The sequence below is a fragment of the Microtus oregoni genome, unplaced genomic scaffold, assembly GCF_018167655.1.
Source record: "Microtus oregoni isolate MIOR12 unplaced genomic scaffold, Mior012 000007F_ref0000211, whole genome shotgun sequence".
Classification (NCBI taxonomy): Eukaryota; Metazoa; Chordata; class Mammalia; order Rodentia; family Cricetidae; genus Microtus; species Microtus oregoni.
In genome coordinates this window covers 5513517-5535350 of record NW_024543066.1, presented here as the reverse complement: position 1 = coordinate 5535350, position 21834 = coordinate 5513517, and the positions used below count along the sequence as shown (strand labels likewise).

The following is a 21834-nucleotide window of genomic DNA, read 5'->3' as shown; positions in this document are numbered from 1 at the left end:
TTACATCGATGCTCTATCAACTGTTAGTTGATTGGAGAATCCCGCTCCTACGTTTTTAACAAGTGCTCTAACCCATGTCAATTTCACATACGACTAGTTGGGAAGGTTAAAGAGTCGCCGTCTGGAAACTTAGATGAGCACCTAAAGATGTGGGGGCCACATATGGGGAAAAGTACTCAAACGGAGTCAAGACGAGCAGCATGGCTTACATGTGAGCTGGAGCTACTGGCAGATGAGTAAACCCTCTGAGGGCCAAACTAAGCACTGACGGTGAGCTAGCTCATGACTGAACTCGCCTGCTGGAAGCTCACTAAAGAGCCTTTATTCCAAGAGAAATTGTCTCCTTCCAGAGGCTGGAGAAGAAAGACAGAATTAAAAGTGAGGTATGCCAAAAGAAAGCTCAGCAGCCCATTCACGGAGATGCTCATGTTTGCACGCCCATTTAAAATTCCTCCAGGAATGCGCCAACAACCACTGGTCATTGTTGGGTAGGAACTTCTATTTTCCAACTCTAGACAGAATGGCTTTGAAACTTAGTGACTAATAATTCCTAAATTAGCCAAAAAGGTTAAAACATTTTTTTCATTATGTGACATTGTTAAAGACTAACTTCGAATACTTTTAAGTAGGGAAAACATTCTCTCGGCTTTATTCAGTGTTAGGACTTTAGAGACCTTTTGATCAGCTGGTAGGACACAGGGCTTGGCAGCAAGGAATGTGGGTGACTTTTTTTTTCTCTCTAATAACGAAGAGGGAGGATCTGCAAAAGCTCATCTGAGAGGAAAGGGTATTTGATAATTGTATTGGATACACTGCTCTACTTTAATGAAAAAGCTATTTGACTAATAAAAATATGACAATATAGACTTCTATGTAGAAGGAAAATCTAACGCACATGCGCACACACACATCACGTGACATGCACTCACCACTCTCATGTAGTCACTATCTTTGGGCTCCGGTGAGCTTAGACCTTGTTGTCCCCTTCCCACTTCTCCCTTTTGGCCTCCTCAGGCCACCAGATCCCATCCCTTCACCCTTGATCCTCTGCAGTTTACGCATCCTTTGTAGCGGCCTAAGAGCTCCCGAAGGCACACACTGTCGAATTGGAGAGGCCACTGTAGACTCGTAAAACCATGGAGGGGTAATCTTAGAGCTAATTGGGACAACGTGGATTAGATTATTCTGCACATGAGGCATCCTTGGGGACAATGTAAGTCGACAGGATCAGGGAGGGCACTGGCTTGAAGAAAGTCTATGTATGCGTGTATGTCTCAATCTCTTTTCCTCCTTGGCTCTCCTAATGAACAGGGTACCATCATACCATCTATGAAGGTGATTCCAAAACAAGCAAAGAGCGTCCATGCCTCTGTATGCATAGGAACACCCAATAAATGGAGAGCCATGGGCATGGTGCAATTTCTTTAACCAATGGATGGCGAAGGCAAGATAGATGAAGACAGTGTCTTAGCTTGCCTTCCCTGGCAGTGCACGAGGCAAGGTCTCCAAAGATCAGATATGGTGTCTGACAGGCCCTTTGTCGAGAAGACACGTGGTGAGTCAGTGAGGCCAGGATTGGACATGTGTGTGAAAATTTAAAGGATAGGGCACATCTACATTTCAATCTATAATTCATATATGTATGTATTTATGCATGCATGTATGTATATATGTATATATGCATGTATGTATGTATGCATATATGTATGTATGTACGTACCTACCTATCTAACATTCCCTCGATCTTTCATCTCTACCTTATAGTATTGAACAGCTATAATTTATGCCTTCTTGTAGTACCTTATAAAATTAGAAAATTTAAGCACCAATATTTAAATAACCAAAGCCATCTAAGGAAGAACATGAAAGCGTCCAATCTCGAAGTCTACCTTCGAGACCCACCAAGCCCCTTCCAATTATATATTGAACAGCGAACACAAGACAGTCATCTTTCACCTGTGGTGAACGGTCACTACCGGGAACGTGAGGATGCTTTGTACTGCAATAACACGGGGTCTGGGTGGAGTAAGGTGGTGAAGGCAAGCCCTGCTTCCCAGCACCGCTCATGGTGTAAACTGAAAAACGAGTATCAAGTAGAATAAGAGGTAAACACTCACCGAACTCATCACATATACTCTCATTCTCTATGAGAGTAGGGTGATCAAAGGTATCCCGGCAGTACAGGATCTGGGGGTTTCTGCTGACCATTGCGATGCCCCCCAGGGCTAATGCAAACTGGTCGGTGAGGATGGATGATGGCTTATCCTGGATCCGCTTCAGCATGGACCGGTACCGGCAGTACTGAGGGTAGCTGAGCACGATCACATTGCTTTCTTCCTCATCTTCCCCTAGACAGAAAAGCAAACATGTCCATTACCCTCTGCCCACCAACAAAGGGAGCTTCCACAGCCGTGACTTAATTTCAATGGTCACTTTTGCGTTGGGACTAGAGATGTCTTCTTCAGCAAAGGCCTCGTCTTTACCATGGTCTGGCAATGCCAGAACCTTCCAGAATCCCCCTCCCCAGCCAGCTCCCCATCCTCAAAGCCAGAGGCCACCCTGAGTGTAACTATTTTGTGGCCCCTTGGGCATACATATTACATAATGCTTCAGTTATTTGAGGGCAGTCAAACTAAAACTCTCCTCCCAGAGATTCCGATGTATTTTTTTTTCTCATTGGTGTCACCATGATAAGGAAACTTTGATGAGTTTTTAACAACTATTGCTCGGTTTAGATTGATTGCACGTTTTGTATATGTGCGCACACACACGTGTGCTTGGGGTTGACAAAAATGTTTGGATCCTAGAGAAGGGTCCATAGATCTAAGGAGCATTGCCACCTGTCCTGGGGCTCAACAAACATTCTGTGTTCTCTTTATGGGCCCAGAGAAAGGCTGTATTTCCCACCCTTGGGAGTCCAGGAGGCCCTGGACTTGTGACAGTGGTAGTGTCTGCTTTAGAGCCAAGGCGCCGGGGACCACCGTGTCCCTTCGTCTTTGTTCTTGCCATCTGTAGTGCTCAGACAACAGACCCTCTGCCAGTCTGGGTCTTGGAGTTAAAACAACATGGAGCAGAGACCCTGGCTGATCCGAAATGGATGCAAACACAGCAGAAACGATGCCCACGTTGTTTCTAAGGACACAGTTCGGGGGATCACTTGTTAGGAATTGTTACCTCAACTTGTTACCCCCAACTTGATTGATACCACTATCTTCTCCACCTCCCCTCACATCTGTACCCTCCATCTTTTAATGTTTCTCATATCCACCTGGTAACCTGGCACATCCCAGAGAATCATGTTGACAGGCTCCCCAAACATCCTCGAGAGACAGTCCCATCAGGACCAACTTAACTCAGATCCTTTCAGAAAATACCTCAAATCTTCCTCTTAAATGCTCATGATGCCTAGTGCTAGCCCACTATGTTTTGGGAATAGTTGCATAACCCAGATTCATCACAGAGAAATCCTTCGTTCGTTTCCAGCTTGAGAAATGGCAAGCAACCCCTTTGGTAGTCTGTTACCTGCAGCCATGCCAAGCTGAACTTGGGTTTCCTGACTCACACCATCAGCGTGCCGCTCAGCCATTCCCAGACTTGTCATTTTGTACGTCCAATGGGAAAACATTGCGCTATTCGGGGCCCTTACTGTACTGCAGAGAACTGCATGAAACAGTTGTTAGGGATACTGACTTTATTGTGGCCATCTGGTAACCAGTGGGAGATGAATTGTGATAGAATGTAACGATGGAACATAACCAGGACTGGGGCAAGGTGCGCACGTGACCTTTGCTGCTAGGAGGCTGGCTAGCAGCTGTAGCTCTGATTACACTCACTTAGTTCTTCAGGCTGCAGGCTCCTCCACAAGCAGAGGTGCTCAGCTGCTTCTAGCATGATGTCTTCAAAGGGCCTTACCCTTCTCCGACTCCTGCCTGGTTTGTGGGCAGCTGCTTTAGCAGCTAGCACATTTAGAAGGCAGTGTGCTGATAGGGAAGAGAAGTCTACCAATGAAAACTAGCCCTGAGATGCAGACAGGTGGGCCAGGACAACACGCTGTGATTCCTACAGTAGACTAAGACGCAGAGTCCAAACTCTACATTTATAGATTTATTTGTTACTGATAAACTAAAGCCTGGGAAATTATAACGGAAGTACTCACCAAACACTGCCAGAACCCACAATATCTTTGTGCTGTGCCAAGGAGTGGCCTCCACGCACCACTGGCACCAAACCTGATTTCTGTCTCTACACCTTATTTGTTAGATGTGAATTCGAGAGAATACAACCAGAAACTGCCAGAGCTCACTCGGCTGGGAATGTGCAGCCCCCCTTCCACTTTCCTGGACAGAAAACCCTGCGTAAATACCTCATGAGTCTCTCAATCTAGTCTGATAGTGAGTGCCTTTGGCTTTCCGTGAAGACCGGAAACTCATACCAGTTTGAGAAATATGGAGACACTGTGCTTCCCAGGGGAAGGAAGTTGAAGAAACAGTTGCTTCTGAGTTGGTGTCTTGGGAGATGCCTCTTGGGTCAAAGGTCCACTTCCCTGCTGTTCTACCCCTCAGTCTCCTGGTTTTCTTTGAGTACTTTTTCTGTTGTTTGTTTTTCAAGAAAGGGTTTCTTTGTGTGTGTGTGTGTAGTTCCAACTGTCCTGGAAATCACACTGTAGACTAGATTGGTCTTTATCTCACAGAGATCTGCCTGCCTCTGCCTCCCAGGTGCTGGGGCTAAAGGCATGTGTCACCACCACCCAACTCTGAGTAATTTTTCATGATTCTCTGTTTGGGATAGAGTTATCATTCTGGCAAGCTTCAATGTCTAAACATGGCCTCCCCTTTGTTTTCTGTACCTCATCCTAGCTCCCAGCACCTATTCTGCCCCTCACAGTTTCTGACTTCTTCTCATAATTACTGAAACAGCACAAGCACGTTCACGAGGAAAGATGTCCTAAGGATGCCCACTGTATCTGGGAACAACATTGATCAGGGTTGTCCTTGAAATACTGTCCAAGATCTCAGGGTACCAGCCAAAATAATTGGCTCAGGTTCTCCTAGATTGGTAGACAAGAGTTTATTTTATATTTTTAACAAACTCTCGGCCTAGTTCTTGCACTCTGCACTTCTAAGGAAGTAATTCTGACTCTCATTTTTTTTGCATAGACTTAAGTGATTTACTTAAAGTTTTAAAATACATGTGTTAAAGCACAGTTGTAGTATACATAATACTTAAATGATTTATACTTATATGCTACATATGGATTTATGACTGATACATAATATATGCCGTGTACTTAAAATGTATATTATGCATGTATACCTTACTATATTGTAATATAATACATTGTGTATGACATATGTTGTTATATTAAATTATATGGTACCAACATACAAGTGCACATATATTAACATAAAGTCATTAATATATATACATACATATACACATAAATATATATGAGTCAGATATGTGTGTTTTTAATGTGTTTATTTATTTCTCTTCTCCAATCTACTAGTGCTTAGAATAAAATCTAGGGTTAAGTTCATCTGCTTCTGCTACTTTTTTTGTGATTGTTGGTAGGTATCACAGGAGATACCAAATTAAAAAAACCTAACAGAGACAAGATTTTCACCAAAAACACAAAGGACCGGGCACAGTGGGTGTGTTCAAGAACAGAGAGAGCTTTAATGCTATTTCTAGTACCGAGTGCAAAATATTACAATTTAGGAAAAAAATTTAAATAATGAAACTTTTGCTCCTCATGAAGACCCTATAAACAATGTTGCAATTTGTGAATATTCCCCAATATAGTGGTGACAAAACTGGCGTTGCTACCAAAGTGACTAGGCATGGGTCTCCATGACATAGGAAGTGACAGGAGGAGGCTCTGAGCTCACTTTAATGAAGACAGTAAGCTTTGGCCAGGTAAAACCTGAGACTCCACCCACCTATGAGACAGAATTACTCTACTCTGGTTAATAATTCCACTGGGTTAATCATCCAAGGGTATGACTTGAGGGCCTGTAATGCTCACTGTAAAAATTTAAATTATTGTGATTTTCACATAACCACTTCCTACCCATGAGATGGAAGAAGCCCGAATCTTACATTTGCTGGCCTAATACTCTGGCTTCCCCATTCCCTCATTAAACTCTTTCTACACCAGGAGGCCAAAGGCACAGCTGGGGTCTGGTCTAATGTGACTACCTTTGGTGAAGCCAAAACAAAAATTAGGCTAAACTCCATTGCTTATGGACAGAACCACCCATTTGGACCAGAATTTTGGCGCTGTTTGGATGCGGGCAAATTTCCAAATTTGGAAGTAGATATTCCCAGAGGAACTGCTTTTCATATTTATAAAGCCATAGAAAGTCCAGGAGACCCTCAGACCCTTATAGACGTTTATAAAGGCAGCCAGGTAGGAAAGAGGAGGCAGCGTGGAAAGAAGACACACGAAGATTGTATTAACAAGTCTTGCAGATATTAAGTTCTATGATCCCTTAACGGCTTCCTAAACCTATACATCAAAACAGCTTCCTTTTGACACGGCCATAAGAATATTAAACTGTTCAGCAGCTGGGCTGGCGTGCTTGATTTTGCAACAGTACAATGAGAAACAAGTAAAAGCAAACAGTCCCTTCAAGAATTCTTATGAAGATCCTGCAGCTAACCCATTCCCCCTTTCTCCTTTCTTTTGCTCATAAATACTCTGATACATGAAGCAAGGGCCAGCAGTAAATGGTCTGCAGTTTCCCCGTCTCTGTTTCACAAGAGGTCTAGCAGATAAATCTGAGAATGAACAAAGAATGGATAAATTGCACATTTGTTTAGCAAAAGACAAACAGAGCGTTCCCGGAACAATGATTTTCTTTCAACCACACCCACATCAGAAAAAAAAAAAAACTAAGGAACTAACCCTACAGAGTATTTTTCTTGAACATCCTAGTTCCTTGAGTTGTATATATATTTTTTTTAATTTGATTTCAGGCAGTAGAAAATGATCGGCAAAAAAAAAAAAAAAAACATTTGCTGGTACTCAAGACTGTTATTGTAAACAACAGTTATGATATTCTCTTAAAACGTCATCCCACTTCCTAAGTCCCCCCTCCCCACCAAGAAAAATGTGAATTTGCTTGTTTTTAAATGAAATATTCAAAGGGAATAAGAAACCCAGAATGACTAAACCTTGTTTCTACTTCAATAAAGAGAACTTTGCCTATTAAAAGTTAATACCTAAAGTGCACGGCTTGTAATGCTCCGCCGAAATGACTCTAATCCCGTGCTTATATCATAATTACACGTTTTGTTAACCTCTCTCCGTGTCAATTTTTTCACTTATTTTTATATTTTTCAAAGTCCAAAACAGAATTCCACAGAGAAACTGTAATTATAATCTGAGACTCCACCCTGACTTGTCAAACAGTAACTGTACACCAAGGCTCTCATGGAGTGGGGTGGGGGGGGTGAGGGTGGGGGGGAATGGTGGGAGGGTGGGGGTGGGGCAAGCATTCATTCTGCCAGTTGCTCAAATTGTCTTTGTATAAAGAGATGCGTGAAATGGCAAGCACAATAAATTACCGGAGCGTTGACTTTCAAATATCCATAATGCTTTTTTTTTTAATAGTTAATGGTGGCCAAATGTGCAGGAGGTTGAAAACGTCTATTCTGGAGGAGAAATTTGCTTTCATCTCTTACACAACACTGCAGAAGCATAATTTTATCCTGCTGGCAGGGCTGGGGGTCTATTTGGGAAACATCTCACTATATGTTTACCGAAAAAAAAAAAAAGTCACCATCGCCTACTTCTAACATCAGTAAACCTGAAAAACAAAAACAAAACAAAACCTTCATAAAATCCTTCACACCAGGATTTTACAGAGCTTGGTGGAAAAAAGTATGCATGTCCTTTCCTGTACCTAATTACCTCAGCTGAAAATTCTGCCAAATATTTCGCCCTTTCGTTCTCTTAATCGTATTAGGGCAAATGTGTCTGGATGCCAACAGAAACAAACATTTTAAGATTTTTTTTTTTAACTTAAGAGACTCCAAATCTGCATGGAGGCTGCGTTTGAAACACAATGTCCCCCACGCCAACAGACAACCCACAATTTCCTCTCTTCTTCCCCTCCCCAAGCACTGATGAATCTGCTGGCGTTATAAAGGCGAAGATCTACTTTTGAAACAATGTAAGCAAAATCACGTCAGTAGGAAGGGCTTGCCCAGGGATCTAGGCCGCCTTCTGTCCCTTCCCGCATAAGACATTGCTTTCTCAAACCTTTAGACTTTTTCTGCCTGCTCCTAGCAACCAGCTGAAAGCCCAGCCTCAACTTCACGTACCTGGCAAGCTTCCAGCTCTTCCTGCTCCTGACAATTACACCGTTCCCATTTAATTGCTGTTCTGTTGTGACACAGAATATCTGTCATAATTAGGCATTTCCTATCTTCTGTCCATTCATCTTTGATTATTACTGAAAATGATTTTTTTAAAAAAAAATTTCAGAAAACCCCAGCACAAAAATTCTACAGATAAGAGTAGCTACAGCTGTTACTATCATTACCAACATTGTAACATGTGGGGTGGGGGGGTGTGGGGGGGGGGGAGAATATAATTTCTCGGAAGGTAATTTTCCTTTCTGTGTTAAGTGCTCTTATTCATCTTACAGTTACTCAGTGACTTCCTGTTCTAATTACAAGGCATTATACAGAAAAGACATTTGTAAAAGGAAAAAACGCAGGCAGGGTATGTGACTAAATGGCCCAAATTGGTTGAACTGTTTAAAATTCCAAAGTCGTTCATCAACTTTATCAATTCCTGGTTGTGGTTGCGTGTCAACGTATGGTGCCCTCGCTGTAGTCCCGAACCTCTCCCGAGGCCTCAGAGCTAGCTCTGGTAGTTTAGACACATCAAAAAGAGACAACACATTCACAAGGAAACCAAGGCTGAGACAGAAAGATGATTGGGGTTTTTAATGCCCCCCCCCACTTCCATCAGAGCTGTTTTACTGGAGGCAGGCCAGGACATGTAGTGGAAAATATTAATAACAAAAACAAATTAAATGCCTGATTAAAAGGAGCGAGAGCAAGATGCTATCAGGAATAGCAATGAAAAGGCCCCAAACTATTTCGTGAAAACACGGTGTGACGTCAATGGGACATCAGGATTGTACTGTTGTGGTTATTTTGAGAAGGGCTGGTACAGTAAAGTCAGCGGCTCCGCCCCGAGCCCGTCTCTAATTCTCCACACAGTGAGTGAGTGGGGGCAGCCTGAGATTGCTAAGACAGAAAACAGACCTGCCCCCACAGAACTGGCAATAAAAAGATAATGTACTTTTAACATAACAGAACAAGGAGATTGGCTTTATTAACTAAGAAAACGACTTTAAATGGTCCCTAGCTTGCCATTTGTTTTGATAAATGGAAAAACAGATCTTCCTAGGGTAGGCAACAAAAACATGACTGGAAAACTTAAAAAGAGGGAGCGAGAAAAGGAGAGGGGGGAAAAAAAGCAAAAGAACATATACATCTGTATATGGTCGCAAATGGAAACAAAGAACAGTTTAACTGCACAAGCCAGGGTTTTAGCCAGCTGTATCCAAAGACATCGCTTACAGACACACAAACATAAAATTATGCATCGCTGAGTGAATATCAGCTTTTACCCCTGACATTGCTTCAGCTTGCAAGAAAGAAAACAACGCGAAGCTAAATTCAAACCAAATGCAGACATCACTTTAAGTAGCAAATGAAGCCGCTGGGGAGCCAGCCAGCGCCACCTCCTTGGTCCTCCCAAAAGGCCACTGAACAACAAGCCACATTCAGGAGCCTCTTTGAATTTCATCTTGAGAATTTTGCATCTCATTTACATGGGTCTCGTCTCAGCCAAATCTAAATGTCATACAAGACAGGGATTATACAATAAGTACACGCACTGGGCGATCACATGCTTGGACTGGGTTCTCAGTCCCTGTGAGGCGTGACCCTAGGGGCCTGCCTGACCCACCTCCAATCCGGCCCACTTCAAACAGGTTAGCTTTGAATAAAAAGGTCTTTTTTTTTTTTTGTCTTAATGTGTGTGTCTGTATGCATATTTGCACCTGTGTCTAGATACCTGCAGAGGCCAGAAGAGGACATTGGATTTCCTGGAGCTAAAGTTATAGGCAGCTGTGAGCTGTCCGGTATGGCTGCTGGGAATCTAGCTCCGGTCTTTCTTATTGAAGAAAAACAAGTGCTCTTAACTGCTGAGCTCTCTCTTCAGCCCCAAACAGGTTGACCTTTAACCTATTGCAAGTCATTCATTCTTAGTATAAGAATAGTATAAGTATCTGAAGAAAAAAATAGAAAGAGCCAATGGCACATCAGGTTCCAAGTTCTGGGCACAGAGACATGATTTGTTCCAGTCCAAGATAACGCTGACAGCTTATTTTTTTAGAGTTTAATTTATGCATCTATTTATTTACTAGTGACCCAGGTAAAGATGTCCTCTCAGACTTGAACTTAGTTAAGTCGACTCTCTCTTGATTTACAAAGAGTTTCTACCACTAAGACCCAATCCACCCTGCAGTTATCACAACTAAGTTCTTACAGAGGAAGAAACAGAACCATTGTTAGCTGAACCAGTCTCCAAATTGAAGACAAAGTCGGCTACCTTTTCCCTCCCCTCACACCGCATACACCTGCTCTGGGGACCACCATCCCAGCGCTTGCTTTCCCAGTTGGGTCTTCCATCTGTCACTGTGAGGATCACGGTTCTGTGAGAGGGTCAGCTGTGGAGACCCTCGACATTGAGATGCTCTCATGAACAAACCCAAGCAAGGTGCAGCCGGGACAGATCAGTAGACGCTATCGACATCTGGGTGAAAGGTTCTCAGGGATTCACGCTTCGATTTTTCCCTCTAGGATACATGTAGCAGTGTTGCCAGCAGGTCAGGTGGGTTTTGGGTTACCCGGATACCAAAGTGAGTACTTGTTTGATTTCCCCCAGGTGGTTCTCATCGCTCTACTTGTTTTTTTGTCTTTTTAGAGCTATATGAATGGATATAAAGTAGTGTTTCAGTCTTGTTAGTACAAAAAATAATAATAATTAACATAGGTGCATCGAGGCTGTGAAATTCCCTACCACATTTTTTTTCCCGGCTGTGTGTATTTCATCTGTATTTAAAAAATATGGACAGATATCTGTCTAAAATCTGACATGTAAGTATCAATATATAAATTACATATATATAGATTATATGCATATGTAATATTATTTTATATGATCTGTTATATATGTATATAACATAATATAGATATATACATTACACATTATATGTATGTACACATATATGTCTGAATGCATGTTTATATTTATTTCTATGTATATATATCTATCTGTCAAGACACCGCTCATCTTGAAAATAAAGAAAGAAGTTGTTGGGAGGACTCGCATTCCCAGATTTGAAAACTTAGTACAGCGTTACTGTATGAAGAGAACACGGGAGGCGGGGGGTTGCGGAGGTGAGCTAAACACTAACAGCAGCACTTTCTGTGCAGGTGAAAGAAATAAAAGGGGACAGTAGAAAAAGACACTCCAAGTCCTCCTGTGGCCTCTGCATATGCATGCTTGGATGCATGCTTCCACATCCATGTGTCACGCACACACCCACACTCACATGTATACACACACACAGGGAGAGAGAGAAATAAATAAAATACGTAAATGTGGTCTGATATCTCGATGGAAATATGCATTAATGAAAAGGGACAGGGAGCCCGGAAGGAACATTCATACCCATGGTCAAATGGTTTGTTTGGTTTTTTTTTTTCTTTTAAATGGAATGAGGAAGGTAGCCCCTCCAAGAACAACAGTAAGAAAACAAGATACACTAGGCAAAAGAAAGTCATGATACCGCTACTTCACTCTAGGTTCATATGGTAACTAAAACTGGACCAACCACTGAAATCTAAGAGCTGGAACGCCTAAGTTATTACAAGAATGCAGATGGAAACATTTCTATGACTCTGGATAGCTCACAATTTTGTCAGCACAGCAGCTGAAATAGATGAAAGGCTAGGTGAAATCTAAACCGTTTTTTGCAATGCAGACACTATTGCGCAGTGGAAAGACAGATGTGGGCTGGGATAAAACACCTACAGATTTTATGCACACACATAAACATACACGCATACATACATATATGTATACATACAGATGTGTATGGGAGAGTCATAGCCAGAATGTATGAAGTCTTCAAAATCAACATCAAAACGACAAAAGAAAATACCCATTTATTTTGAAATGCAAAAGGAAGTAAATTGATGTTTTATTATAGAATATATACAAATGGAAGAAGGAAAAATGGTCAATGTCATTATTAGTCTCTAGGGAGAGAGAGTAAAAACCATAGGGAGAAATTCCTTCACACTCATTAGGATGGCTACTGTACACAACAACAAAAATATCAAGTGTTAGTGAGCTTGTAAAAAACTGAGACCCTCATGCGTTAGTGGTAAGACTGCCAAATAGTGGCTGGGCGGTAGTGACACGTGCCTTTAACCCTAGCACTTGGGAGTGGATCTCTGTGAGTTTGTTCCAGGATAGACTCTCAAGCTACAGAGAAACCCTGCCTTGAGAAAATAATAATAATAATAATAATAATAATAATAATAATAATAATAATATCAAACCAAAAACCAAAACAAATGAACAAAAACGTCGTTATATAGGCAGGGAAACTGGACGACAGACTATTGTCCAGCCATAAAAGAAAGGATGCGATATCTAGTTAATATGAATAAACTTTGATTATTTCATGCTAAGCAAAATAAATCTGAAGGGCAGATATCACACATGAATTCCCAGGACAGAAAGTAGAACAGAAGTTTCCAGGCCCTGCGCGGAGCTGGAGGTGGGATGGGATGAATGAAGGGCCATTGCTTAGCAGTTCAGAGCTTTGGAAGGGATGAAGGGGGTTCCGTCAGTTAGAGAGTAGCAATCATTGCATAACATCACAGATGCATGTAACATCTCTGGAGAAAAGGACTACAGTGGCCAGTTTCATAGTATGCATATTTTACACGATGAAGAAAGGATGTTGGTGGCCGGCGAGTGTTCTATTTTCCATGTGGATATACTCTTAGTTATTTTTTGTGTGTATGGGGGCGGGGGATGGATGAGTCTCTCCAATTAGTTACTGAATATAAACTCCTGGGGCTGCAGGGAGTCTCACAATCAGTGTCCTGATTCCTCACTACAGACCTTTGGGAGCCTTAACAAATTCAATTAACCGACCGACAGTTTGAGATAAACATATGACCCTCCCATCAGAGTATAAGCAGTCACGTGGCAGTTCACGCTAGGCTGGGGATCAACAGCTCATCCTAAAGAGCCTCAGGAATGGGAAGAAAGCTGTCTGTGCCTGGCAGACCCATTCAGAGGAAGGCTTGTGAATTTAGGCAGTTATTTCCTCGCTTTCTCTCTGTCTCTGTCTCTCTCTCTGTGTCCCCACTTGAGATTTTTGAATCTCACCCTCAAACTTCTAAGCCAGGTCTACTTTCTGCGCTGACTTCTGGGAGCTCTTCTGCTAAGGAAAAGCCAGGATTGTGGTTGTACGGGTTCTTTCATCTTATCACAGGCTCCAGTGATACAGGGAAGGGAGGGCAAAGTTCTTTCTTGCCCCAGTGACTCATCTGAAATGAGTGTTGGAGCTGGTGAATTCCTACCCGGAGGGTACCAGGGTTTCTGAAGGGAACCCACAGAGGTCTAGGGCAGCTGCTGGGCCCATGTCACTCCTCAGTTCATCTCCCTAACGAGCCAGAATCCTACTAGGATGAGGATATAATCAAATCACAGCGCTGCTTCGGAGAGCTTGCTGTCTAGGTATGTCTAGGCGCCTCAAGCCACAGACTTCTGATTTTTGGATTTCTGTGTTATGTTTCTCTTAAGCAGAAAGCACAGCAGAGCTTAGAGCACTGCAGGCCTGTGTTAGGACGCCGTAAATCAGGAAAGGCAGAACAGTAAAGGTTAATGATGCTGAGCACTTCAAATGTAGCTCGAACATTCTGCAAGCCTAGTAACGTTTTTGACGTGAATTGGATAAACTGATGGATAAAAATGGTACAGGATTTATTTGGGAATGATTATGCTTTATTAAGTGTACATCTTACATCTTCAAATCTTATCACATCGCAGGTAATGTTTATACTAATTATAGTTAACCACATTCTTACTCCATCTTCTATGGTTTTTGATGTTCTCAACATGTGCAGCGATGTTTCATATGACCACTTGAAATTGGGCAAAGGAATATAGAGACTTTTGAAAGAAGTTCTTTAGTCTAGCACCGCTCAACCTTGAGTCAAGTGTGTAATTAACATTAAAGAGATAAGGACTAGACAGACAAAACAAATTTTATTTCATCTAGTTAAAAATACCTAAAATATTACTTCAACAGGAGATGAAGACAGAAGGATTAGCGCCAGAGTTTAAGCTTCTCATACCAAGTTTCTGAAATCCCATACGTATTTATATTTGCAGCATCTTTTGATTTAGATAAGTCTCAAGGGTTTAATAATAGTGGCTGCAATATTGGACAGAAAAACTTAAGAGTCTTAAGAGAAGAAATTTGAGGACTATCATGTTAGACAACATGGCAGTGAAGGGGAATCCCAGAAAAACAGAGCATTCCTGGGAACAAGGCACAGTCCCAAGATGCCTTTGGGTTATAGAGTCCAAGAAAGCAAGAGATTCAGAAACACGACTGGGAGAAGAGACTAAGAGGAGGAGGCAAAATTAGAGCTGTGTCTGCTGCTCAAAAGCCAAGAGATAGCCTTTGGCTGCCTCTAAACCAGCGATTCTCAAACTGTGGGTCGCTATCCCATATGGGTCACATACCAGATATTTATGATTCATAACAGTAGCAAAGTTACAGTTATGAAGTGGCGACGAAAATAATTTTATGGTTGGGGTTACCACAACATAAAGGACCGTATTAAAGGGTCACATGCAGCATTGAGAAGGGTGAGAGCCACCACTATAAACAAAGTGACAATATTACTTATTTGTTTGTTTATTTCTCATTTGCTTATTTATAAAGCTCCCACCATCCAATCCTCCAGACCCGTCTGCTATACATTTCCCTCACTCTTCTGGGACGAGTTACAAGCATAGCTGGCATCACTTCCACAAACCACCTACTGTTTCCGGTCATGATTTGGGAAGAACACCAGCCAGTCAGAATAGACATCTTTCCATCTTTCTTGAGTATTCAGTACTGAAATTAGTTTATCATCTGGAAGGAGATACTTGCAAAATTTACTGGAAAATGAAACCGTGACTCAATCTTCTGGTGAGACGGAAGTGCACCTTTAATATGTTCTCTCAGGACTCTGTGGAAGAAAGTCACTGAGAGCGGATGACAGAGAAGGTGCCACCTTTTACTTTCTCCCCGGCACAGTGTTAGTTCCAAACAAGGTGAAGTCAGAAGGGAGATGGCTCTGGTTCACTGGAAGTCCCTAGAACATCGTCTATCCTTAGCTACTCATTTCTAATGTCTTCTAGGCTCCCAGTATCCAATATCCAAACCTACTCACCTTTACTCACAGAGAGGCAGTCAACGAATAGTTGATGCCTACAGATGAACTCCAGTTACAACGCTGTGGCTTCACACCCACAGTTCCCCTGGATGACGGTTGTGGGCGTATCCCAGATATTTCAGTGAGATGACTGACATCTGCAAGGCTGGCAAACTGCGAGCCAAACCCAACCCCTGGTTTGTTTTTATGGATAAAGTTTTATTGCAACACAGCCACACACATTTGTTTAGTATGTCTGTGTTCACTTTTGCATTCCAACAGTACAGTTGTATAGTTACAGAGTTGAGGCGTTGTGACAGACATCTCGCGACCCATAAATCTGAAATATTCACCAGCTGGCTGTGCGTATGCTCATACTAGGTTCTATTATTACTTCCAGAAATCTGTGATTGGGACTCCTGGTGCCAGCTTGGTTCCAAAGATACTGCAGTGACCTTGTGAACACGTGACCATACTAATTTGTTCACGGTGGGCTCTGCTTTCCATATTATGGGATGTTTAAAGGGTGGGATCTAGAGCTTTGGTGTATCCGAACCTACCTAGAAACAAGAGCAATCCATGAGAAAGGACTAGGGCGATGGCTCAGCTGATAAGAGAGTCACAAGACTAAGTCCCTGAGCTCAAGGCCCAGAACTCATGAGAAAACCAAAACCCAAACCAGGCATGGTGGTGCACACTTGTAATCCCAAGGCTAAGGAAACAGAAGCAAGACGAGGAGCTCCCTGGACCTGTGGCTCTTTTTCTGGAATATACTCTAGGAAGTTATCAGCAAACGTTCCTTTCTCATATGGAGAAAACCACATCCACAAGAAGAGACGTATCAAGCATCACACTTCCATAGAGACCTCGATGGAGGGGAGAAACCACGGAAGGAAAAGCAAACAGATCCCATAGGGATCTAAGAACAATGCTTTATGCAGGCTTCAGTCCTTTGGGCCATAAATTTTGCCTGGTTCCTACTCAGCAGGGTTGGACTCTGTTTGGCTACAGACATACACCAGTAAACATGGCAGCTCCCACTCAGGGAGCTGTCCCCCCTTACGTCCCACTGGCAGAGAAGAGGACAGTGAGAGTCCCAAAGAGATGAATGGCTTCAAGAGGGGCTACAGAGACCCACGATGAAGGATTGGGATGCCACACAAGGAGGAGGACCTGAGTTTAATCCCTTGGGCTCACATACAAATGGAGGGCACGATGGTGCCTGCTTGTCATCCTAGCTCTGGGGAGGCAGAGATGGGAAGATCCCTGGGGGTACACTGGCCAGCCAGCCTGCCTAACCTATAAGCTCCAGGCTAATAGGAAACTCTGCCTCAAAGATGATATTCCTGAGAATGCCACCTGAAGTTGTCCTCTGGCCTCTATGTGCATCGTGCATGTGTATTCACATACGCACACACGCACACACACGCGCACACACACACACACATACAAACATATGTATAAAAATAAGACAATAACATGTGCAGGCTCACACAGGACTGAACTAGGACATAGCAACTGTATTGCCAGCAATCAGAATCCCCCTTTCCCATATTTTCTTCAGACCTCTGCCTCGCCACGTCTTCAGCAAGGCGAGATTTCACACTGGGTGCCTGCAAGCCGCCGAGGTCTCTTTTAATGATGAAGGATAGTACTAATATATTTTGCCTCAACTGAAATTCAAACCCAGCCTAATATTCCCCCCTCAGGTGGGACATGAGAGCAGAGCATCTAGATAACAGATGTTGTCATTGGCGATGCTGGGTCTCTTGGATACTTTCAGGCTAAGTTCTATTCGTAAGGCACAATTGAACAGCTCCATTTAGCAACTCCTCACAATCAAGATGATTATAACAGTCTCCGAACCCAGCCTGGATACACCAAAGTATGCTTAAATACCAGCAAATACTTATCATATAAAATGCTATTTGTGGCTCTCTTCTCCTATAGGAAAAAGAAAAATCAGCCTCCCCACAACCCCCAGCCCCACGCTGAAGTTCCTTAGTCTGTCTACCTGGGAGAAGAATGGAAGAAGGGAAATTAGCAATCTTCTTCCCACGTTCTTTTAACTGATAGGTAATCTTTCAGATCCTTTTTATTCTATGCTCAGCGGGTCATTCCCCACAACCTTTTCTTGCTCCAGTAACAAATGCCAAAAGTTTGAGGACTTTCAGAAACAACGGTTCCAGGAACTCAGGGAGGCACCCATGTGAGCTGGGTTGGGAGAAGCCTGGGTAAATGATCTTAGGTCTCCAGGAAGGAAGTTTCTTCCACCTTGCAAGACATCCAATTATTCAATGCCGTCTTTGCTCTTTCCACTAAATGGAATATGTATCACATCGCCTCAGCTGCTGCTTCTTTGCTGCAAGCACACTTCCAAATCTTAGCCCTTTGTCTTGGTGTTCTACTTCTGTGAACACCAACAACCCTTATAAAGGAAAACATTTCACTGGGGTGGCTCGCTTACAGTTTAGAGACTCTGTCCATTATCATCACGGCGACGTGCAGGTGGACATGGTGCAGGCTACGTCTTGATCAGAAGGCAACAGGCAATGGTCTGCAGTACCAAGCGAGGCTTAAGCAAAAAAGACCTCAAAACCGCCACATTAATACACTTCCTTCAACAAGGCCACACCCACGTCAACAAGGGCACATATCCCAACAGTGCCACTCCCTATGAGCTTATGGGAGCCAATTACATTCAAACTACCACACGCTCATTGTAAGAAGAAAGGCTACTACCACTTCAAGCTCCCCCAGGTACCCTGGAACCTTTCTGTAACAATGTGCTGGAGATAGTGTTCTCGGTCACAAACTAGTGGGAGAGACCTCCCATAACCTGCCCATAACATGCTATCTGGAGTTAGAACATTCTCCGGTAAGTACTCTGGAGTTACTGTACCATGGGCAATTATGACTAGACCATAGTCTTCACCTACAAAAACCAAGCTGATCCTCATGTCTTCTTTACTCATCAGCTCCCTAAAACCATTTCTTTCTTAAATTCAGAACTAACATACAAACATAGCTGCAAATGATGAACTGATAACCCCCTTTACTTCAGATCCTGGATGTTCTTTTCAGAATTGAGGTGAGAATCGGTTGGCCTGCTTGGTCTAAGGTTTCTGCCTCTCTCAGAAAACCTCAGAAAATCAAATGATGCGCTTATCATCTCTTCAGCAACATGGTTTGCTTAGTACAGACACGAAACCATCCCACCTATGTGGAGCTCTGAGACACGCCAGGGCACACGGCAAGGATGAGAGATTGTGTGAAAACCGGCTGAAGGTAGCCCCCAAACTCCAGCCGTGACAGGATGTCTTCCAACAGACGGGGAAGTGAGAATGATTGCATTTTGTTGAAGGTGTCTCATTATATTGATTTAAATGAGATTTCTAAACCCGCAAAAAAAAAAAAAAGAAAAGAAAAGAAAAACTGGGTAAAATACCATTTGTTTTAAACAAGACAATAAAAAGACAGGTAATGAAAGCCTTCGGAAATTCCAGTCTGTGAAGCGCAGATCCTGGACGGCTGCAGACATCTGACAGAAGGAAAATGGAGTTCAGCAATCCTCTGGTCAGGTGTCTCGCTTTTGCTTAACATATCTTCATACATCAAACAACCAATAAAGGACAGGTGTTAAGAGACCTGGGTAGCAGGATGCACGTTGCTGGCATGGAGATCTTCAACTTGACAAACCTGTTCCATCTCTGACAATGTTCAAGCGCAACAGACTCAGAACCATTTCCTAAGATCTCCCACACCTCACCAGGGAAGATATGGCTCTGTTTGTAAAATGCCAACCATGCTTCTCCTGGTGTTTACGGCGGTCACTGCAATGCTTGACACCAAACCTACAGAGACAATGACAACCAAACCCCAGGCGCCTAGCCAGAATGTTCAGTTACTGAGCACAGTTTTATCAGAAAATGGTGCCTCTTGTTGAACATATGCTATAAACAGGCAAGTGCTGAGCCCTCAGTTGGGTATTTAACCATAGTGGCAACCAGGAGAGGGTTGTGTCTGCTGCTCCCAACTCATGCATGAGAAAACTGAGGTTCAGAGAGATTAAGCAGTTTGTTTAAGGTAGCTTTACTCTGGAACCTGGGACTGTCTGATCCCAGAGACCACTAACACAGCTACTCCTCACAGGGCTAACCAGGAAAACCTGTGACCCAAAGGAAAAAGACAAAAGCCAGCAGGGAATGGAGCTGCTAGCTGGGATAGGAGATGCGTACAGAAAGAGGAACTTCTTAGCAGAGTGATGGCCTTTGGAATCCTAGGATCATACAAAATAGAGGTCAGGAGTCATCAGCCTGGTTTGCCTTCTGGTTCTGAATCAGGGATTAAAAAAAAAAGTTGCCACCTTGGAGGATGCAGGCATGCAGGAGGCTGCACATTCTGGTTTTGCCATTAATTCCTTTGCTGGCAGCTAAGTGAAAGCAGGTACTTACTGAGCTCACCAAATACTTGTGACTTTAAGAGAGGCCGCTGGAAGCAGGAAGTCCCACGAATTTATGAGATCAACAGCTATTTCTCCAAGGTTGTTATAGTACAATTCATTTGGAGCTGGTTTAATGTGAACATTGTTTCGGAGAGATAAGTAAACAGAGATTCACATCTGCCGGCTTCTCTCCTCCCCAGCCCTCGCATTGTTCCACAGACCTTTCTTTCTTTCTTTCTTTCTTTCTTCCTTTCTTTCTTTTTCATTGATTAAAGTACAATCACATTATGGTTGGGGGAAATCAGGTCTAGAATAAAACATTTTAAGAAGAAGTGGAGGGCTCTCAGCAGCCTGATAAAGCACGGCTGTCCATCATGGCCAGGGAAGCTTCTTTTTGCAACGGGCAATAGTTAATATAATGACTCATAGCTGGTAACATGTTGAGAAGGAATGGCTGTTAAGTGCCCGACTCTACGTAGCACATCTGCATCCCCCCTTTCATGACTCAGGGACCATCATAACCCAAGGACCTGGAAAGATCCTAAAGGTGAAGGATGGAGAGGGATCCTATGAGATGCTGCCTTTTTGATATGACACAGTCAGTATGATCACGAACACACATGCACATACACGCACACACACGGACACACACAGAGATAAGACGTGAAGTAGGAGGGGCTTCATTGAGAATGAGAAGGGGATCTCTAAGGTGGGGAGGACAAGAGGGACGAGTACTGGGGACGAGTAAATACATTCACGGTACAAGCCATACTTGGGAGAAATTGTAATAAGCTAAGTTGAAATAATAATAATTAGAAAAGGAAGGAATAAGAGAGGGGGATCCTGGGAAGAAGCCATACAGAAGAAGCCATGAGGCAGGCTTTGTGGAGATGTGCTAGCTCCCACCATGTCTGCATCTGAGTTTACTGTTCTGTGAGTCAGGAAGGGCAGCCTGCACTGTGGCTTCTGGTGGCCCAGAGATACCTCTGCCTTCCTTTGCTTTATCTTCCATAGAGAAGGAACTTAAAACTTAGAGATTAGAACTGCTTTGGCAGAAAAAAAAAGGTAGCCAAATATCTAAGGCATTGTGGCCTTCAGTGGGGCCATGGGGACAGTCATGACCTGAGGGGGGGGGCGCTTCTTTTGGTCAAGTGTCTAAAACACTTCTGAGGGGCAGGCTTTTCCATGTACATATCTAAAAAATAAGTCCATCACTCTAGAGGCTGAAACTTGGATACTGTAGAAAATGTGATGTTCATGATCCAGGATACAGAAGGAATTCTTCACAGTCAACAAAGGTGTTGGGGTGGGAAAATGGCCACCCTGACCACGGGAAGAGGGGTACACTGACTGTGATACAACTCAGTGGCAGTCTGCTGTCCCCTGGTTTGGAGACCCCACAATGGGATGGAGGACAGGAGAAGGTGTGAGGTCACCAATCAGAAGAAAAGGTAAAGTTGACATCCAGAAGACTCAGAAGAAGGATAAAATGATGCCTCTTTAAGGGGAATTCCCTTAAGACGAATGTGGGGCTGGATGGGGTTCTTGCGACCAACAGCAGACAACAGTGTAGCTAGTGTTAGCTGACTTTCTGCCTTAACAAACCAGAAGATGCCATTACATTGTAGGAGTCAACAGGAAAAAAAGGATGCAAATCAACAAATATAAAAACAGTACACATTCAGATTCCCCCCCACTGTCTTAAAGGTCACGGTATTTTCTCCTGATTTGAAAAGATGTAAAAGCATTTTTGTGGAGTCTTAAAGCTACTCAGGGCTTTAGTCACTATGCCTGCCAGGACTCCTAGATAAAAGGGTGGTGACCCTTGTTTGAAACGGGCCTGGAGC

General features: G+C 43.1%; 1 protein-coding gene across 2 annotated transcripts in view; it reads right to left on the bottom strand.

The window, feature by feature from the left end:
• The window catches only part of Arid5b (AT-rich interaction domain 5B), a 177096-nt gene that overhangs the window by 87079 nt on the left and 68183 nt on the right, over nucleotides 1–21834 (bottom strand). For both annotated transcript variants that reach the window (XM_041655516.1, XM_041655518.1), the window contains exon 4: nucleotides 2118–2348. In XM_041655516.1, coding sequence (XP_041511450.1) covers nucleotides 2118–2348 — 231 coding nt within the window. The remainder of the gene's footprint in view (nucleotides 1–2117; nucleotides 2349–21834) is intronic.